The 22,224-nt window shown below is 39.6% G+C and overlaps 1 protein-coding gene across 1 annotated transcript in view; it reads right to left on the bottom strand.

The window, feature by feature from the left end:
* The window catches only part of LOC121316409 (gamma-2-syntrophin-like), a 150,122-nt gene extending 130,181 nt beyond the window's left edge, over positions 1–19,941 (bottom strand). Inside the window, exons 1-2 of the mRNA XM_041251481.1 lie at positions 19,624–19,941; positions 19,267–19,425 (exon numbers count right to left, since the gene is read on the bottom strand). Coding sequence (XP_041107415.1) covers positions 19,267–19,425; positions 19,624–19,941 — 477 coding nt within the window. The remainder of the gene's footprint in view (positions 1–19,266; positions 19,426–19,623) is intronic.
* Between the last annotated feature and the right edge of the window lie 2,283 nt (positions 19,942–22,224).

Raw genomic sequence — 22,224 nt, 5'->3', positions numbered from 1 at the left:
CTTGATAACAACCAAGTTTCTTTCTTTTTAATTCATGTTATATTATTCGCCTCTGAAGAATCAAATCCCTTAAAGTACATTTCCTACAGGGGTAGGAATTATATTTGTATATATTTATATTATAATATAATAAATATTATATAATATAATTATATTTCCACAGGGGTTTGCTTGTAATTAGGAATTGGAATTGGACCACAAAAAATACTGTCTCATTGCCAGTAGACCACACCACTCAATAATACTTTTATAGAAACTACCAAGGCTGGTTGAGAATACAAAATTTGACCACCCGTTTAACTTATAATTGCAGACAAAATTATTGGCACGCTACACTTAATATAAGATAATTCAAGAAAACATGTTAAATACAAGCATTTACTGAACATTAACCACTAATTAATGTGACAAAGACCAAAATGTACAATTTCCAGTAGTTTAACAAACAATCTATATAAAAAACAAACGCACCTGAGCAATTTCAAATATTTTTATTACAAAAGTATTGGCAGACCTGGTTTAGTATTTCATCTGTCCTCCTTTTGCTTATGTCGAGGCTTTCAGATGTTTATGATAATTCTTAACCAGTATGCTACAGGTTATTGTGAAATCTGGGCTCATGTTGTCTTTCATATTTTCTTCAGCTCAGCCAGATTGCATACACTATGCTTGGCTACAGCTAATCACCAGATCAGCCCAAAGCATTGCTATTTGATTGAGATCTGGTGATTTAAGAAGGCCATTCCAGAAGCTGTATCTTCGCTTTCTTCAAGAACTCCAGAGTTGACTAAGAAGTATGCTTCTGGTGTATAATATAACAGCTGGTGAGCATTTTTTGTTAATGGGCTCTTCCAGTTAATACTTCCTGCAATATGCTGCCGGTTGATACAAGAAACATGCATTCATTAACACCAGCAACAGAGTGGGACCCCAGCGCAAGCTTTCAAACTGAAAGGCATGCCAACCACATCTCACATATTTGCTGTCTTCTCTCGCTCACTTCTCAACTGGGAAATTAATTACTCACCAGCGATTATAAAAAATACTGCACAGGGTAATATGTGATAAATGAGAATTGAATGCCCACGCTCGGGTTGGGATGTTTGGATAAACCCCCCGGGCTTCACCATCAGGGCTTATGAAGCATCCTACCCCTTGGGTGGGCACTTGATTCTCATGTCACAAACTACCCCCATGCATTATTTTCTATATATAACAGAGGTGGTAAAACTGGGGTTCTTTTGCAGTTCAAGTACGGCTCCCGTGAAATGCTGGGTGACGCACTTTTGGAGCTCAAATAAACTGAACAATGAATAATAAACAAAAAGAAAGTAAAAATAAACACAAGTTTATTATTTTTGTTCTCCGTATTCAGTCGTGTTAATTCAGTCGTGTCGCTCTCGCCTGTTCCTTTGAGCCTGCATGTTCACGGCAAGGATATTTCGTCAGTTGTTGACTTTCGAAACAGCACGGTGTCGCAGCACACAGAGTGAAAGCCAGATGTGCAGTTGAAAGGGAATTTCATAATTTTGAATTAAGTGCTTGTTCATTTTGCGGAGACAATGGCATTGAACAAACCATACATGAGTAATAAATGAACGTATGAGGCTTTAACCCTTTTAGGACCAAGCATTTTTCAGTGGGATGCTCCCCCAGGACCAAGCTTTTCCTGGCTATATGACTCTCTTCATAGAAAAATTCACTAAAAATCTATTTTTACAGTAAATGGTGTCCTTTTTTTAGAAAACTGGGGAACATTATAAAGTATTTAAAAAACCATATAAACTTTTTTTTATTATGTATTCTGCTTAGAGACACATGTATACAATGTTATTGTATGGCCCAAGGGACCTTACAGTACTTCCTGAAAGTTTTCTTGAAAAATATTGATGATTAGGCAAATTGCAAGACATTGTTTCACCTGAGTGATTGTAGTGACATAATACATGTTTATACTCAGGGTCTTTTTAAGCAATAAAGGACACTGCTCTCAATTTATTTTTTCAAAATAAATATTTATAAGTAAAATATTTATTCGTTCCATTATTACCAGTAATAAGGAAAAAAGTACCTGATACATTTAGTTCATAAAATAGCATATGCTTATATCAACTCATTTATTGATTAACATTTTGTAAAAACATATATTTTAAAACACAAGACAGAGTAAATGTTCGGATATAATTGTCAAATACATACAGTGTTTCCCTTTTTTATTAGCTCTAAACACGTTCCTGTGATGTTTTGCTTCTGCTTTTGTCTCTGCCTGGCTGCTGTAAACTGTCCGCCCTTTAGACACTAAATGCCCCTCTCAGTGACGTCACACGTCACTGAGTGAACCTGTGTCCCATCTGCAACAAATCGTTTACACACTGTAGTCTGTACAAGGCGAGCAACCTCAAATGTTATTATGAAACAAATCACAACAAATTTCCATTTGAATATCCTCCTGGATCAGACTTAAGGAGAAACAAGCTGGCCTCTTTCAAAGCACGCCTCAGCAGTCAACAGATGTTCCTTTTGGTGTTCAGAAGAGAAGCTGATTTAACCACTCAAGCGAGTTTTTGTACGGCAAGCATGGAATATCATTTGTGCTAAACGTCCTTATTCAGAATTAATCGTTTATAAAATTGGAGTGCTGGTGCTAAGCTAGAGAATGCATGTTTGAATGGTATATTGCAGGTCTAAATATTATATTTACATATATTACATCTTGTTATGAGCAGGTAGTGTAATCTCTTTCAAAATAAATACAGTCCATTTTTTGTCATCCATAAAGCTCTCAAAAGTATTTAATACACGCAGCAGTAATAATAATATAAAAAAGTATTTTATTATTATTTTTTTAAACCCAGCATTCAGATCTTCAAGGGAAGAGCTTGTCAAAATATAGCCTTACAACAATGTGACTTTTCATGTGGTGTTTTTGGTGAAATCACCATTATTGGTTATATTTTGCTTCACAATAACTGAATATATTTTATTTAAAGTGCATAATACATACAGTATAAACAGAAACAATGGAAACACACCAGTGTGTTGCATTTAAAGTTTAATACACTGTAGATCTACAGCACAATAAAAATTACACAACAACTGTGTAGGCTCTGCAATGTTCTATCCGTTGTTCTTGTGTATTTTACTGTCATCAAGAGATAACAACTATTAGAAAACTATTCAGTACTGTCAGCCAATCAGCTTACTGTTCTTGCAGGCTCTAATATACAGTAGATGCCAGCTGGAATGTTTAGGCACCAAGTGTGAATCAAATTTAAAATCAATCCACGCAAGTGCTGGCTTTTCTTTTTGACTCGCTGTATTTTTAAGTGGACAGTAAATATTAAACAAAGACACAATTGCCCAAATTAACTTTATTATCCACCAAAACCAATTAATACTTTGCATTGACAAAATCATCCACCTGCAACTGCCAAAAGCCAATCACAGATTGTCAGCTCAACTGGAGCACAGACACAGCATCTTTCAACAACAACAAAGAGAGACATGGACAGTTCAGTAATATTGATCCATTCATAGATAGATTCAGGAGAGAGAGGCTTTGGCTGAAGGTAGAAACATGGTGAGTTAGGAGGCATTTCAGAGTGGTATTTAATGAGAGATTGTTTTGGTAGTTCAGGCTCCATCGTACCCAGACTGTTCAATAATTGCTTCATTCATTCCTCAGGCAATGTCCTGATTATAAATAGGGGTTTAAAACCCTAACAAGTTAATAAAAAATAAAAATGGATTCACTAAATAAAAACACATTGTTTTTCTCATTATATGTATTGTTCTTTATGTAAAAAATGTTCAGGACTATTTCTTAGAATGTCTTTACTCTGCGCTTCTCGATGATGGCTCTACCATTTGATAGTCAACCTTGACATTCATTAGCGCCCTCGCCTTCGGCACGGGACACATAACTCCTGTCGTGGTCAACTATCACACGGTAGAGCCATCATTGACTGACACTATCGCTTAACTGTAATGCACAACAATGCTAGTATTTAAACTGTCTTGCTCACAAATATTTCATGTTTTACAGTATGTGTCTTGCGACTCTCGACCATATGGGCATTTTGGTATGTGGCTCTTAGGGTCAGGAAGTTTGGCCACCCCTGATATAGAAGATCAACCAGTCAATGGACTGATCCACTGTTTGGACCAGACTTCCTGAGTATATACCAAACCTGTGCCTGTCTTCCATAGATTTAGATTGGACCACTAATGATGACCAGTCCAGTTCGCATACCTGCTTGTAATGGCATGGAAATTGCTTTCATTAGTAAATTTGCATGGGTTCTAAATTGCAATTAAAAATGAGTACCACATTAACCTGCTAATTTTAATTTCACTGAATTTACACAATTGCGGTCTGAGTTTTGTTTAAGTCAATTCATAAAGTTTAAAAATTCTCAGTAGCAAGAACCATGATTCTATTTAAGTAGAATGCCAAGTCCTAGTCCATATTAACCATTTTGTTTGTTTCCAGATTTTAGAGGAGAATGTCAGGCCATCTGTCCGTGAGTTGAAGCTGAACCGAAAGTGAGTCATGCAGCAAGACAATGATCTTAAACATACAAGCAGCTCTACAAAAGAATGGCAGCAGAAGAAGAAATTCCACATTTTAGAATGGCCTAGTCAATGTCCGGACGTAAACCCCATCGAAATGTTGTGGCAGGACCTGAAGCGAGCTGTCCATGCAAGGAAGCCCTCAAATGTCACCGAGTTGAAGCAGTTCTGTAAGGAAGAATGGGCCAAAATTCCTCAAAACTGATGAGAGACTGACCAATTGTTACAGGAAACGTTTAGTTGAAGTCATTGCTACTCAAGGGGGTGTCACCAGTTACTGAATCTAAAGATTCACATACTTTTTCACTCATGAATGTTAAATGTTGAGTAATTTGTGGATAAATAAATTTTGAGTCATTTGTTTAATCAGATTATATTTATCTATTATTAGGACTTAAATTAAGATCTAATAACATTTTAGTTTTGAAATATGTGAAAATCCTAACAGGTTTACAAACTTTTTCTTGGCACTGTGTACACACACACACGTATATAATAGTGGCACAGTGTGGAGGGAAGGAGAATGGGAGAAGAGAATGTGTGTGGCTGTGCTTGTGTGTTACTGCTCGATCTGTATTTCTGACTGCAATGGCTCCATTCTCCCTGCCTGCCTGTCTGTTCTGTGTGCGGCATAATTACGTCACTGTTGGGGAGGGGAGGGAACGAAACTGGAGCCTGTAGTGTAGGGGTTAGCATGTTTTCCTAGCACGCCAAAGATCAGTGGATCTAAAACTTTTTTTTATATATTAATGTTACTTTTATACTAACACAATTTATTAGTTTTTGTTCATGAGTGCGAACATCCAAAATACTAACAGTGTATTTAAATTGTAACAGGGTGTAGCAGGAAATGGGGGCCTGCAAACTGAAAAATGGTTTGTTTATGGCAAGGTCAGTTAAAGCCTCCCGGCCAAGTTAATTGTTTTGTTTAATTGTTTAATTATCACCTGCACCTGGCAATTATTAACCGTTATGTAAAAGGTACTGTCAAAGTCTTTTTGGTGTTTAATCTGATGTTTTTGTGTCAGCCAGTAAACAGCTTAGCTGTCCGGTTTTATTAGAGTAGGTTCCTGGTGAATGTTTAGTTAGTGCTCCAAATAGGAGCTAGGTGTTTTGTTTTTGTTTATTAAACGTGCATGTGAGCATTGTTCCTTTCAATTCTGTGTGTTGTGTCGTTACTTTGAAGGGAAAAGAATCTGTGTGAGCCTGTGTGGCGAGCCGCAAGTTCATAATATATATATAAAATATTTTAATGGTTACAGTAAAATTAAACGTCCTTGTTTGAAAACTCAGCATTAATTATATAGGGAGGAGGCAAACCTTTGGCCATAGGTGTACTACACTTCTGTACTGTAATTCACTATATTGTAATAGATATATTACTACTGGCAAAATACAATAAACTTAGCCTCGATTTACAATGGTCTGTACTGTATAGCGAGATGTGTTTATATATATATATATATATATATATATATATATATATATATATATATATATATATATATATATATACACACACACATACACACTACCGGTCAAAAGTTTTAGAACACCCCCATTTTTCCACTTTTTATTGAAATTTAAGCAGTTCAAGTCCAGTGAATAACCTGAAATGGTACAAAGGTAAGCGGTACACTGCCAGAGGTTAAAAAAAAAAAAGTTTAGGTTACCAAAAAATGAAAAATAATGTACATTTCAGAGTTATACAAAAAGACCTTTTTCAGGGAACAAGTAATGGGTTAACAACTTACAGCTGTTCTGCAGCAATGGAAGTAAATTAAGCCTTGAAAGTTGATGCTAACAATTCCTACAGGTGTCCCAACTTTTGTTGATTACTTACAAACCCTCTGTCTGTATAAAAGCAGTGTTAGAACAGACTGTGTTACTACACCCTATTAAGCATTATTTGGACAGTATTGTACTGCAGGAAGTAGTATACTGCTATCATAATGGCGAGAAAAAGGCAATTAACAAAGGAAGACAGACAGACCATTATAACCCTTAAAAGTGTAGGTTTTTCCTTTAGAGAAATTGTAAAGAAAGCCAAGATGTCAGTGAGTACAGTTTCCTACACCATCAAAAAGCACTTGGAAACTGGAGGAAACTCTGACAGGAAGAGGTCTGGCAGACCCAAAGCCAGAACAGAATCAGAAGACAAGTTTCTGAGAGTCAGCAGATTGCGGGATAGGCGGCTCACAGGACAACAGCTTCAAGCACAGCTTAACACTGGTCGAAGTAAGCAAGTCTCAGTTTCAACTGTGAAGAGAAGACTTTGAGCTGCAGGTTTGACAGGTCGAGTGGCAGTAAGAAAGCCATTGCTAAGATGGAAAAATAAGAAAAAGAGGCTTGCCTGGGCCATGAAGCACTGCCAGTGGACTACTGAAGACTGGAAGAAGGTCTTATGGACCAAAAAATCAAAATTTGAAATCTTCGGTTCATCAAACAGGGTTTTGGAACACCATCGAGTAGGCGAAAGGATGGTTCCATGATGGTCTGGGGCTCTTTTGCTGGATCCAGAGTCGGCGACTTGCACAGAGTGAGTGGCACCCTGAACCAAAACGGCTATGTGACAAAGTGCCCTCCCCTGTGTGTATTTTCTCTTATGTTGTGTGTTTAATGTTTAATGTTGGTGTATAGTCATTGGTACACGGGATATAAACGGGTCTGTGTAACACAAGTGTTTAAAATGTATATTTGTATTTAGGCACTAGGATTGCACAGCACTTCACTTGCAAGTAAAAAGTAATAATATGTGAGCACGGGGAATTGCACTTTATTAATTCACGTGCAGTTGTACCAAGACTCCAATTGAATGATTGATTAGCAATCGAGTCTCGGTACAGCTGCGTAAAAGCTACATGTTTTCACCCACTCGCGGTTGGGTGTTCAGTGAGTGGAGAACGGGATTGGAGACAGAGGAAATAATAAGCATAATAATAATAACGTAAAGTATCTGCTCACCGTATTTTTGTTTAGTATTAGTCCGTTTTTGTTTGTCTTTTTATTTTGGCATAGAGTGCAGTGTCCTGTTGTTTTCTGTTTGTTCAACCCTTTTACTTTCAATAAACCGGTGCAAGCAAGCGCCATCATCATTTCACATTCATCTGTTCTGTCTTTGTTTATTTCATTCCTTCCTGGTTCTGAAGCCGTCCACTTCGGCCGTCTCTGTGACATGTGGTGTCCTGCGTGGGATAACAGCGCCTCCAAGCGTCAGACCAGGAGAGGTGTTTTGTCAAAAAAAAAAAAAAAAAACAACAACAAAAATAAAAATAAATAAATAAAAAATAATAAAACATGGAAGGCTGGAACTGGAGAGATGGCTACCAGGACCTGGAGGAGTTCCTCGGTGGTCTAGAGGACCAAGGCTGGTGCCTTGCCTGTGGGGAGTTCGGGCACCCGGTGGTGCGCTGCCCCTACAAAGAGGGAGAGGAGGAACTGGCGCAGAAGAGGAAGGTGAGGAGGAGGCAGAGAAGGGGAAAGGGGAAGAGGAAGGCAGCGGTCCCACCGCTGTCTCCAGAGCTGCACCAGTCCCCTGCAAGTGAGGGAGAGCTGCACCAGTCCCCTGCAAGTGAGGGAGAGCCGCACCAGTCCCCTGCAAGTGAGGGAGAGCCGCACCAGTCCCCTGTAACAAGGGTAGACTACACGCCGCTCCCACCTCCACCGCCAGGAGACTACACGCCTCTGCCACCTCCACCGGCAGGCGCAGAGCAGCAGGAGCTGCCTCTGCCTCCTCCACCTCCACCGCCAGGAGCAGAGCAGCAGGACCTACCTCTGCCACCTTCACCAGCAGAGGCTGAATGCCTGCTGGGTCCCTTTCCACCAGCAGAAGATGAATGCCTGCTGGTATCACTTCCCCCACCATCACGAGGAGAGGAGCTGGAGCTGCCTCTCCCTTCATCAGAAGGACCAGGACTGGATGCTGGTGGTCCTCAGCAGCCCTTGCATAGGCTGCTGAGGGAAGCACGGGGAAGAATCGCCCAGCCGCAGTGGCTGAGAAGAGGGCTAACACCCGCATCCCAGCTTGTCCTGACTCCCTGCCTTGCTTCGCAAAAGGATGCCTGCCTCGCTTCGCCCAAGGATGCCTGCCACGCTTCGCCCAAGGATGCCTGCCACGCTTCGCCCAAGGATGCCTGCCTGGCATCGCCTGGGGTTGCCTGTCGCTTCGCATCGCCTGGGGCTGCCTGTCGCTCCGCATCGCCTGGGGTTGCCTGTTGTTCCGCATCGCCTGGGGTTGCCTCTCACTTTGCATCACCTGGGGTTGCCTGTCGCTCCACATTGCCTGGGGTTGTCAGCCGCTCCGCATCACCTGGGGTTGCCTCTCACTCTGCATTATCTGGGGTTGTCTGTCGCTCCACATCGCCTGGGGTTGCCAGCCGCTCCGCATCGCCTGGGGTCACTGGGACTGCTTCGGCTGGGGTTGCCCACCGCTTAGCATCGCCTGGGGTTGCCAGCTCCTCAGCATCGCCTGGGGTTGCCCACCGCTCAACATCACCTGGGGTCGCTGGGACTGATTTGTCTGGGGTTGTCAGCCACTCTGCATCGCCTGGGGTTGCCAGCCGCTCCGCATTGCCTGGGGCTGCCTGTTGCTCCGCATCACAGCTGGAAGTACTGTGGCCGGAACCCCACCAAGGGGAGCTGCCGGCCACGAAGAAGGGAGAGGAGGTCTGGAGACCACCAACCCCAGCAGCATTTTCGCTGCTGGAAATCGTGGGGGAGGTCCGGAGACCTGCTCCCACTGCAGCCATTTCGCTGCCGGAGATCGTGGGGGAGGTAAAGTAAAAAGTAATAATATGTCAGCATGGGGAATTGCACTTTATTAATTCACGTGCTGCTGTACTGAGACTCCAATTGAATGATTGATTAGCAACTGCATGTGAATTAATAAAGTGCAATTCCCCGTGCTCACATATTATTACTTTTTACTTGCACGTGAAGTGCTGTGCAATCCTCATGCCTAAATACAAATATGCATTTTAAACACTCGTGTTACACAGACCCGTTTATATCCCGTGTACCAATGACTATACACCAACATTAAACACACAACATAAAAGAAAATGCACACAAGGGAGGACACTTTGTCACAGGCTACCACAGCATTTTGCAGCGCTATGCAATACCCTCTAGTATACGTCTAGTTGGTCAGGGGTTCATCCTACAGCAAGATAATGACCCAAAACTTACCTCCAGGCTATGTCAGAACTACCTTAGAAGAAAAGAACAAGAAGGTAAGCTTCAAATCATGGAATGGCCAGCACAGTCTCCAGACTTAAACCCCATCGAGCTGGTTTGGGATGAACTGGACAGAAGGGTGAAAGCAAAGCAACCTACAAGTGCAACACATTTGTGGGAACTTCTGCAACAGTGTTGGGAAGAACTTTCCGAACAATATTTGATTTCCATTGTAGAAAGAATGCCACGAGTATGTTCGGCTGTTATATCTGCAAAAGGTGGCTACTTTGATGAGTCAAAAATTATGATTAAATTTTGTTAAGCAAAACACCTCCATGATTTCTTTTTTATCTCCAATTGTTTATTATATAGTGTATATCTGGGCACTGCTCATGTAAGTCTAGTAAGAGACAAATGCATAATAGTGGCACCAACATCACACTGTACCTCTATGAATTACAGGAAGTTCCTCTGTGCTTACAGTCTCTCTGATCTTGCAACACCCCCACATACACAATACTCTAATTGATGTCTCAACATGATACATAGTTGCAGCCTCAGGGCAACTATGTGGAAAAACAACACCCGACCTACCACATACAATTAGATCTATAATTTCACATTTCATTTTGCTGACAGTATTGCATTTTCCACCTGCTAACTACAAACTGGAAATGAATCTCTACATGTAAACGTGTTTAGTTGTATACCGATTTTTTATCATATATATATTAAAAAAAGTATAAGGTTACTGAATCAGCAAAATGATCAGAACCTTTTCAGATATTCCCTCCCAAGCAAATACTTTATTGTTTATAACAAGACACGGCACAGAGCGTCATTTGGTATACCAGTTCATGAAATGCTTAATAAACAAAGGGAACAGTGAAGCTCCAATGCACATTAAATGAATCTTAATGTAACAACTGTCAAAATTTGCCTGACAATTCTTAAGGGAAATCATAGACTACAACAAATTACAGCAATATCCTCCTGTGAGCTCTTACACTGCCACTGGTGATTCAAATATGCTTAGTTTTTCAGTAAGAAATAAACCTGCCATGGTCACTGACAGCTGATAACATCTCCTTGTTCAGTGATTTAAAGTATAGATTTTGTGATTGCAGCCTGTGATGGTTCCCTAGTGTTGGTCTGGAGTTGGTGCTCGGGTGCAAGTCCTGTCCATACCCAAGAAAGACACACGTGCTGGCTTTATTAGGATTCTCAAAGACAAGTACACAACACAACTTTGTTTCCAAATAGTATATTGGGCTCCATATATCACTGATTTCATATCTTGCTTTTCCTAGGTTTTTTGTGACTTTGTAGACCTACCCGTGATGTGTTAAAGTAATTTTCACTCCCGTAACTGCAGAAGTTTAGTTTCAAACTACTTTTGTAAGCAAATGTACGAATCTCATTATAATATTGAAGTTTCACGATTACCCTTTGATGTATTATAATTATATTTTTGTGGTGTATGTTGCTTGTAGTGTGTTAATGTTGGTGTATAGTCATTGGTACATGGGATGTCATATGGGTTACAAGCAAAATGTAAATTTGTATTTAGGCACGAGGATTGCACACCACTTCACGTGCAGGTAAAATGTAATAATATGTGAGCACGGGGAATTGCTTATTATTATTCACGTGCAGTTGTACCAAGACTCCAATTGAATAATTGATTAGCAATCGAATCTCGGTACAGCTGCATAAAAGCAGCATGTTTTCACTCACTCAGGGTTGTGTGTTCGGTGAGCGGGGAACGGGATTGGAGATGGAGGTCATAGTAATAGAGATAATAATTTCAGCTCTCTGTGTTTGTCTGTGTTAGTCCGTTTTGTTTCATCTCTTTGTTTTGGCTACCAGTGCCGTGTCCTGTGTTTTGTTTGTCTTGCAACCTTTTATTTTCTGTTTGTTCAGTTTTTAAATGCTGGGCACAACCAAGTGCTCAGCTTCACCAAACTCCATGTCTCTCTATCTATTCTGTGTTGGTTTCTGGTTCTGGTCTGGAGTCACCCACTAAAGCCGTCTTTGTGACAGTGTTATTTTATGCATGCCTCTCTCACTTGCATAGATTCAACTAGATGTTCGTATGTGAAACCTAAAAGTTTACAGGCCTTTAGTTGCTTTAAAATAAAGCACATCAAAATATAAAATAAACTATTTTTTTATTTATTAATAGTACATGTTAAATAACAATGGCAAAAAATAGATTTTAATAATTAATAATGGAAGGGAAACAGGCTGTACAGGCTGTAGGGGTGACGTCAGACCAGGAAATAAAATCAAAACACACAGCAACTGCAAGGTGATATGGTGAATGTGCTTGCTTGCGCGTTTTAATGGATAAAATGATTTAACAAAACATAAAACACTGAACAAAACAAATGGCGTGTTGGCCAAAATAAACAGACAGACAAAACAAACAGTGGTCGAACCCCAAAACAAGTATTGTACGAGTCCTCCCGCACAATTAGCATTTGCTGTTATATTTTTAGTTATTAATTGTCTCCTTATCTCCTTCTCTCTTTCTCTCATTGTCCACTCCTGAACACACAATATTCAACCTTTTATGCAGCTGTACCGAGATTGGATTGCAAATTAATCATTCAATTGGAATCTCGGTACATCTCCACGTCAACTACTTTGTGCCCTTCTGTGCTTCCATACAAATACACCTTTTACTCTGCACTTGAAGTGATTGTGCCATCCTCGTGTCTAAATACAAATATATATTTTATAACACTTGTGCTACATAACCCACATTATATCCCATGCACCAACACATATACACCAACATTAATACACCACACGTAACATATAAACATAAAATATACACAGGGGCGGGGCACACTGCCACAGAAACACGGAAACAAATCATTGCAGAGTTCTTTAATTAAACACAAACTGAAATAGTTTCTTATCAATAATTAATTATGTAGTGCATAAACAAATGAAATATGCAGAAAAGTATTTACTTGTGTAGCCTACTGTATGTACTGCACTTTTTTCTTTTCTTTTTTTCTTTTATACAACTAAAATATACATAGACTCAAACAAAATATTTTTAAATTAAAGCACTGAAAGCATAGGGAAGCATAGTTAGGGTACAGATGATTACAAACATGGTAAAGTGCAGAATTACCGTGCACATTTACCATGGTAAACTTCAATATATAGAAACAAGCTTAGTTTTATTTATGCTTTCCGTTTTAATATATCTTAAAAAAAAAAAGAGTTTGCATATGGCACCTTTAACAGCCTAATCCCTTTACAAATCAGAATTTAAAACAGCTGCAACTGCACCTGTATTATTGTCTACTAATATACTCTTTTTTAATTAAAATTTCAGAAACTTCGTCCCTATGGACCTTTCTATTGGAGAAACACAGAACAAAAAATGAATTACTGAATGCAATCGCGCAAGCACATCTATTCCCAAAGTAAATGCAAGCACACATGAGCCAGCACAAAATTCCAATGCCAACCTATTGCCCATAAATGCAGGCAGGTGGTTCCATTTTAATATTAACAACTGATTGTTATCGTGAACTTTGGTCTGTACAGCACATAGTTGGACCTGTTGAGTTATTACAAGTAAATTGTAATTAGTGATGGACAGCTGAAATTTTTTTATGATAAAACAAATTCAAATAATGGTGTCTGCTGGGACGTCCCATCCAATTTAATTTCTAAACCCAATTACATTTCTAAAATTTCTCCCCTAACTATAGGCATTTATAAAGACAAACCAGAAAGCTGGATTAGTGTAGTCGGACTGAACTAGACTAATCTACAGTGGAGCTTACTCTAGAGAGTATGTTAAAAAATCACCCATTTAACTTATTTCCAAATAACCAGCATTTGTGCAACATGCACAATATGAGGTGTATCTTCAAAAAACTGTGCCCAAGACTTTATCATTTTGAAAAAGAGAGAACTTAGATCATGGAGGAACTCTGACCAAAATGTTCATGAGTGTTTAAAGATGTGGACAGAATCGATTTTCTGTCTGTCTTGCCAAACTGAAAAAAACAAAAAAAACAATGCCAAACAATACATCACTAATGTAAAGAAGTTGGTAAGGCAATCTAATGCAATCAGCTAAACCTGTTATAGCAGCAAGGAATCGTGCAGCATGACAATTCCATCCAACAGATGCAATTTTATTGTGGCGGCATGGGTGACTGTTTGCTATCAAAGGAGAATTGACAGAAATACTGACTAAAAAAACTGAAGGATTTGAATAACCTTAACCTGGTACATATTGTTCATATGCAGGGACAATACAGTAGTATGTTTATGTACTTTGTTGTGTATTCTCTACAAAGCAGCACGTTTCAATTACAGTGCTCCCTTATTAAGACACACCCTGTATACCCCCGCAATCTGCCAGATTGGATTGGAATTTCTGTTGATTGATTTTAACTGAATCTGTTTTTTTTTTTGTTTTTTTTTTTTAAAGTGAGTTTGAGTTAGCAGCAGCACTGTGTTCCCTAAGCATATATCAACTGGTTTCACAGAATGTTAACACAGGAAACTGAGCAGTTCAAACATGAAAAAAGTCAGTTGTTTATGTAGTAAAGTGGCATATGAAACTCGGCATATAAAAGTGAAAAGGAGAAGGTGCTTTTAAAATCTTTTAAAATAAGTTTGCTAACCCTAATTGCAATACTCAGATTGTATTTTGTGTGTGTGTGTGTGTGTGTGTGTGTGTGTGTGTGTGTCATATCTGATATTTAAGAAATATGTAGGAAGCTTTAAAATGTCTCTAGAAAGTACATTGAGAAAGTTGTTTTGCTCAGTTTATATTTCTGATGATCCATGTCCCTTCTAAGTGTAACCCAGTGGAGGCTCCTTAGAGGAGGCAAGGGAGGCAGTGCCTCCTCAGAATTTCAAAATGAAAAAAATACAAATACAAATTATATGCAAAAAAAAAAAAAATTATATAAAATGCAAGAAAAAATGACATTTGAACATAAGCCCTACATTCAACATTCCTATCGTTACAGCAGTCCTGTCTCAGAGGAGGCAAGGCTCCATTATTAACTCCTATCTCCTAGTAGTAGCAGATCATGTGACCTGAGCATAGGTTTTAATTGAAGGGGTCAGGAGAAATTTTTTCATCAGAGGAGCCTCCGTTACAAACTCTCTTACAAATTCTCCTTTGCCAAGATAATCCATCCACCTGACAGGTGTGGCACATCAATAAGCTGATTAAACAGCATGATCATTACACAAGTGCACCTTGTGCTGGGGACAATTAAAGGCCACTCTAAAATGTGCAGTTTTGTCACACAACACAATGCCACAGATGTCTCAAGTTTTGAGGGAGTGTGCAATTGGCATGCTGACTGCAGGAATGTCCACCAGAGCTGTTGCCAGAGAATTGAATGTTAATTTCTCTACCATAAGCCGCCTCCAGCATCGTTTTAGAGAATTTGGCAGTATGTCCAACCGGCCTCACAACCGCAGACCACGTGTAACCACGCCAGCCCAGGACCTCCACATCTGGCTTCTTCACCCGCGGGATCATCTGAGACCAGTCACTCGGACAGCTGATGAAACTGTGGGTTTGCACAACTGAAGAATTTCTGCACAAACTGTCAGAAACAGTCTCAGGCAAGTTCATCTGCGTGCTCGTCGTCATCACCAGGGTCTTGACCTGACTGCAGTTCGGCGTCTTAACTAACTTCAGTGGGCAAATGCTCACCTTCAATGGCCGCTGGAATGCTGGAGAAGTGTGCTTGTCATGGATGAATCCTGGTTTCAACTGTACCGGGCAGATGGCAGACAGCATGTATGGCATTGTGTGGGTGAGCGGTTTGATGATGTCAATGTTGTGAACAGAGTGCCCCATGGTTGCGGTGGGGTTATGGTATGGATAGGAAAAAGCTACGGACAATGAACAAAATTGCATTTTATCAATGGCAATTTGAATGCACAGAGATACAGTGACAAGATCCTGAGGCCCATTGTCGTGCCATTCATCCGCTGCCATCACCTCATGTTTCAGCATGATCATCCACGGCCCCATGTCGTAAGGATCTGTACACAATTCCTGGAAGCTGAAAATGACTCAGTTCTTCCATGGCCTGCATACTCAGCAGATATGTCATCCATTGAGCATGTTTGGGATGCTCTGGATCGACGTGTACGACAGCGTGTTCCAGTTCCCGCCAATATCCAGCAACTTCGCTCAGCCATTGAAGAGGAGTTGGACAACATTCCACTGGCCACAATCAACAGTCTGATCAACTCTATGCGAAGGAGATACGCTGTCGCGCTGCATGAGGCAAATAGAGGTCACATCAGATACTGACTGGTTTTCTGATCCATGCCCTTACCTTTAAGGTATCTGTGACCAACAGATGCATATCTATATTCCCAGTCATGTGAAATCCATAGATTGGGGCTTAATGAATTTATTTCAATTGACTGATTTCCTTATATGAACTGTAACTCAGTAAAATCTTTGAAATTGTTGCATGTTGCGTTTATATTTTTGTTCAGTATAGATAAGGAATGCCTTGCACACATATACGTGGATGGCTGTGATAGTGAAAGAATTAATCTTGGTGTGACAGAGACAGAATGATTCTTGGTTATAAATCTCCCTTCTGACCTGTAAGGTTTCTTAATAAATGGAACTGAGTATCCCGGACTGGATGGTTAGACAATTCATTCCAAGGGTTAGGTGGAGGTCAGCCATCTAGAAAGGGGGCGGAGTTACAGTACACCAAGTCATCGCTCCAGAGGGAAAGCGATATGGCAACTGAGGATTGGAGGAGAAACAGTTGCACTCGCTAACCAAGGAGGCATGTCTGATGGTACAAAAGGAGATGTGGCTAGGTAATCTGTTCCTTTGTAATGGTTAAGAGAGAACTGCTGAAGGATGAGTGTAAAATAACCATGAGTGTTCTGTTTGTATTGTCTAATTGTACTGTTTGTTATTTATTAGATGGCTAACATGATCCAGAGCTGTCACTACAGGCCAGCACAAAACCGGACAACGCTTTACCACTGTGCACAAGTAACTTTTATTTCATCACAAGCACTACAGCACTCACTCTGGACTCACTCTGAACGTGTCTGTGTTTTGTGTGTGTGTTTAATACTGTGTTACCTAGGGACTGAACCCTGTGTTTATTGAACTATGCAATACACATCGTTGTGTATTGCCAGCTCTCTATTTCTTTAGTGCTGTCATTCTTGACTGGATTATAAATAAACCACCATTTCACCAGTACTTAGTCGTTTGTCATTGTCTTGAGCACTGCATCATCTCTACACCTGCAAACTGCAAACCACTTTACTGCAATAGCCTTGCAATAAAATGAAACTTGCAAAAGAACAACTCCATATATGAAATAAGTTGTATAGCTCTCTTATAAGAAATGTGTGTAGGAGGTGTATTCTGTATGAACAACATAAAAAGAGGATGTAACAAAACAGTCTAGTGTGTTTTTGTTTTTGCCTGAAGCTGTGCCCGGTATGAGTGTGCACTGTAGTTCTATCATGAAACAAACTCAACGAAATAAACTATTATTACTATTATTATAGATTTCCACTACAGCATTTTTTAACATACGTTGGCAGTGTGTAACAGTTAAGTATATTAGAATAAACTATGATGGGCTACTGTTTTCTTTTCTCTGTTGGCTAGTGGAGAAAATGCATTTCAGCTGAATTGGGGTAAAACCTGTTTGGACTGCACATGTGGATCTCTTGACCTACCACAACTACTAATGCGACCTAAGCACCACATTACTGGATCCTCAGCTGATGCACTATCCTTGCACTATTGCACTACTAATATGCCATTTAGATATACATTGTTGTAAGCCTAACTTATTGCATCCTAGTTCCAATTGTATTTTAGTAATATTATTTGCACTTACTATAAATTATACTGTATTTAAATATTAATCTTGCATTGTACCCTTGTACAGTACTGCCCTGTAACACCTATAAGTCACCTTGGATAACGGGGTCTGCCAAATAAATAAATAAATACATAAATAATATGAAAAGTGTTGTCAGTCAGAATGCAATTATAAGATTCTACTCTTGCTTAATGGGAACCCCAAGCCCTCTGCCTTTTTTCTGCCTCCCCATTTTCTTTGGCCATTAGCCGCCACTGGTGTAATCTATAATTCATTACCTGTTGTCACTGATTGGATACAAATTATCATATTTTAAAATTTGTAAGTATCTTTTAAAGGACTTTGATCTTATACTAGAAAAAAAAAAAAATAAATAATACCTGTGTTGTTTGTTTACCCTCATGGAATACAGAAATACTAGTTGAGAAACAGAAAGGCACAGCCTCTGATTAGCCTTGCCCCTGCTGTGTACAGTATTAACCAAAATGGTGAGAAGTAGAATGTTATTCCAACTGTATGGATAAACCTCAGTAAGTTTGTGTTTGGTTCAATGAAAAGATATTTTTCAGGTTGCTCAATTATTTTTTTTACAGTGGTCATTTATCTCATTATAATGTCGGGCATCTCTGAAATAAAAAGGTCTTTCAGCAACAGGTCTTGCAGAATCCATTACTAGATAGAATAATCTTTCTGAATGTCAGATTTGACTATTACTATTTCTTGATAAATTAACCTCTTTAATAGCAGTGGAAATTGCTCTTTGTTATGAATGGCTGGAGAATTCATTTGTAAACTGCCTTTGCCTTTCCAATGATAGTCAGTGAAGGCACATGGATGTCATTAGTGACATTTGAAGAAATCTAAGTAGCTGAAACTAAACTGGCCTGATTATTAAATCGTGTTACAAATATTTCTGCTTCAAATTAGTTATCAATCAGTTGATTTAGCTATTTTGTTTATTGACACCAAAAGCAATTTGACAACAAAACATTGAATACTATGCTTAAGGGAATTAAGTTATGAGATATATTCTGATGATATGTGTATTTAAAATTGAATAGAAACCATAATTTCCATGTAAATTTCTAATGTGACTTAGTTATCATGGGCTAAAGGTTTTTTTTTGTGTCTCAGTCAATATTCCCATTTAATTATTATAAAACTTAATTCCTCAGCGTTTCCTATGAAAAAGATAATTATGACAATGCTAACATCTATTTAAACCAATGTCCATCAAATACAATAATGCTAAGGGTATGTAATCATCCAAAGCAATAATAGCAGTATGTTTTTTTCTCTTCCTGAGTTTCCATTTAAATAAAGACACACCATCTGAAGTAGTGTTCCAGTATTTTTTGCATCCTGAAATTGTTATGTCTACACTAATTACATTTCATTGCCAAAGGTAGTTCAAGCTGACGTTTCTGATCATTCTCATCCTTCTATTTTTTTAGTTTCTATGAAAACAAACCAAACAATAAATATTAGCTTTTATGTATTATTTCTTTGGTGTGCATTATGTCAGTACATATGCCATGCATCCCAGTAAGTCTGTTGACTTATTGTAGTTGACTTATCGTGCACCCCGTGCGCATGCACACTCCTGTGTCACATGCACATCTGTGCCCACCGTGCAACCCGGGCAAGTGCACTGGGCTATGTCATCCTTCCATGAGTGCAGCTCTTGGAGCGGGAACATGCCCCCAGAGGACGTGCGTGAATTCTGTGTTTCATGCCTGGGTCCAGAACATGCTGCTTCAGCTCTGTTCGACACAGCATTCTGCGCTATCTGCGGGAAGTTTCAGAGGTGGGTCCTAAAGGCTAGAGCCAACAGGGCAGTGGGGCTGGGATCCTTTTCCAGCAGGGGATCTTATTCTGAGTCTGCCCCCCCCCCCCCCTTCAGGTGGAATAGCACCACCTCCTGGCCGCCAGCAACTATCCAGGTCCCCCTCCCTGTCTCTATCGGGCGATGCTCTCGCATGCCTACCAGGAGCGTGGGGCAGCGTCGGCACTCCCATCCTAAGAAATGTTCACCTCCCGCACAGAAGCATGTGTGCGCCAGGTCCTCTAGGGTCCAACCTAGCAGGATCTCGGCCCTCATTGTCGTTTTATGGAGGTGGTGATGGGACAACAGTCGCTCATGATGAGCATGTTGTCGGCCTCTGGCACTGCAGATGCGTTGGTTTCCCAGCCGCCCATTCTGACTGCTGAGCCCGAGATGGAGCTTGAGCCTGAAACTTCTGAACAAACACCTTCGGCTGTCACGTTTCAAGATGCTCACGCACCACCATGTTGTCCAGGCCATTCGGCTGGGTGATTGGTTTACCACCATGGACCTGAATGATACTTGCTTTCACATACCCATCAGGCCTGGACACTGGAAATACCTTCGCTTCGCATTTCAGAGCAAGTACTGCGTACTCCCTTTCAGCCTGTCCCTTGCTCCTCACACCTTTTCCAAGTGCATGGATGCCATTCTGGCCCTCCTGCAGGTTCAGGGCATTCGACTGATGAATTATCTAGACGACTGGCTCGTCTGCGCTCAGTCACAGGAGCAAGCCCTGGCACATACGCCGTTGGTCACAGACCACCTCCAGCGGCTCGGTCTCAGGATGAACCTGCAGAAGTGCCGCCTCACGCCAAGCCAGCAATCGGATTTTCTGGGCCTCCACCTGGACTCGGTGTCTAAGAAGGACACATTAACAACTCAGAGAGACTCAACAGAGTCTTGCCTCTCCCTATTCAGGTTTAGAGAAACAGTAAGCATGGTGCTATGTCAGAGCATGCTGGGGTTGATGGCTGCTGCCTTGCAGGCCCTTCCTTTGGGCCTTCTCCACCAAAGGCCTTTCCAGGCCTGGTTCAACTCGTTTACGCTTCACCCACAACGAGACAGACATCACAGGCTGGTGATATCCCAGTCCTGCTGTAGAACCCTGTGCTGGTGGACGATCCCTTCCTACCTTCGTCATTGGACAACCATGGGTCCCATCATCCGGAGGGAAGTAATCACCACAGATGCCTCCTACCATTGCTGGTTAGGTTGTGTAGTAATTTATAATTGTAACAGCTATTGTATAACTACAGTTAAGGTTCTTACTTATTGTAAGCGTAACAAACTCTCTCTTTAATTTGAGTTACATATCACTGGTTGCGTTCACAACGTGCAGAATTTCACCAGACTGTGCAGATTATGCATAGATTCTGCACAAAACCTGATCTAGTTCAATAAGGTACTAATAACCATACAAGCAAGATGAATGGCCTCCTCTTGTTTGTAAACTTTCTTATGTTCTTAAAATCTGTTCAGGAACTATGCATTTGCTCAATGCACATTTTGCAATTTGATTATATTACTTTACCCAAAGACCAAAGAATCTGTCTCTTTTGTGTTTCATTCTGTGCTTGTTTGGTGTTTTATTTTGCAATTTGATTATATTCCTTTACTCAAAGACCAAAGAATTCTTTGATAACACTGTGTAACAATTTTTTTATTTTTTGTTCCTGGGTAGTAAGTGTTATTTCCTAATTGCTTATGCCTCAAAAGTATAGAAAATGGCTATTATTACCCACAGACTTTGCTTTTGTGACCAGGACAGTGATATTTCAAAATATCACTAGTTCCAATGGGAAAACGGGCAAATGTGTGTCTTTTCTTTCACATAAAGTCAGAAACAAATAACATATGAATCCAAATTAACATGTGTTTATACTAAAGTAATACAAAAATGACTACAAAAGATTTAGAAGTGAGCAGTTTTACGAGATTTACGATTATACGGTATTTACTGCATTAACTCCCCCCCCCCCAGTTATGGGTTAAATACTGCAATTTGCACAAGGTATATGTTATATAATTTAACAACTGAATCCAAAGATTTGAACAAATACATGTGTTTATTTATTTAATATATAGCATTAGTAGGTTATAAAATTGGATGTTATAAACCATACATTTTTTAAAATAATTTGTTGTGTGAAATCTTTTTGTTTAAGAACATGTGATTTTCAAAATTCTTTAGACAAGCTGGCATGAGACTGGGCCTCATTTACTAAAGGTTCTTAAAAGTAGCCATAAGACATGTGTTAACACAATCCTGTAACATTAGTTGATATTTACTAATGTGAAAGCCGCTTATTAAGACGCGTGTTATGGAAATCATTAGCATATTAAAGTCTAGGACACACATAAGTGGCGCGGGGAGTGGCAAAATTTCGCACAATCGTTCATCTTTTATTTCAATAGAGTGAACATTAAATTGATGAAAAAATGACATATAGGATATATCATCTAGCACTGATATATATATATATATATACTATATATATATGTGTATTATTATATCTATATATATTATATCTATATATATATTATATATATATATATATTATATATATTAGAATAATAATAAATCAATTAGAGCTTTTGTTTTTTGGGTTTTATTAATTCTATTTTTCGGTGCTTAGTTTTAGCTATTTTCGAGTTTTATGTAAAAGGATCGTTTTTTGTATGGGCTTGTTTTTTTGATTACTGTAAAAATTGTGTTTTTGGTTACTTTTTCAAAAAAACAAACCATTTACTTTTCAAAAT

The sequence above is a fragment of the Polyodon spathula genome, chromosome 5 (genome assembly GCF_017654505.1).
Source record: "Polyodon spathula isolate WHYD16114869_AA chromosome 5, ASM1765450v1, whole genome shotgun sequence".
Classification (NCBI taxonomy): Eukaryota; Metazoa; Chordata; class Actinopteri; order Acipenseriformes; family Polyodontidae; genus Polyodon; species Polyodon spathula.
Note: the sequence above shows the minus strand (reverse complement) of the source record. Positions and strands in the feature narration are given on the sequence as shown.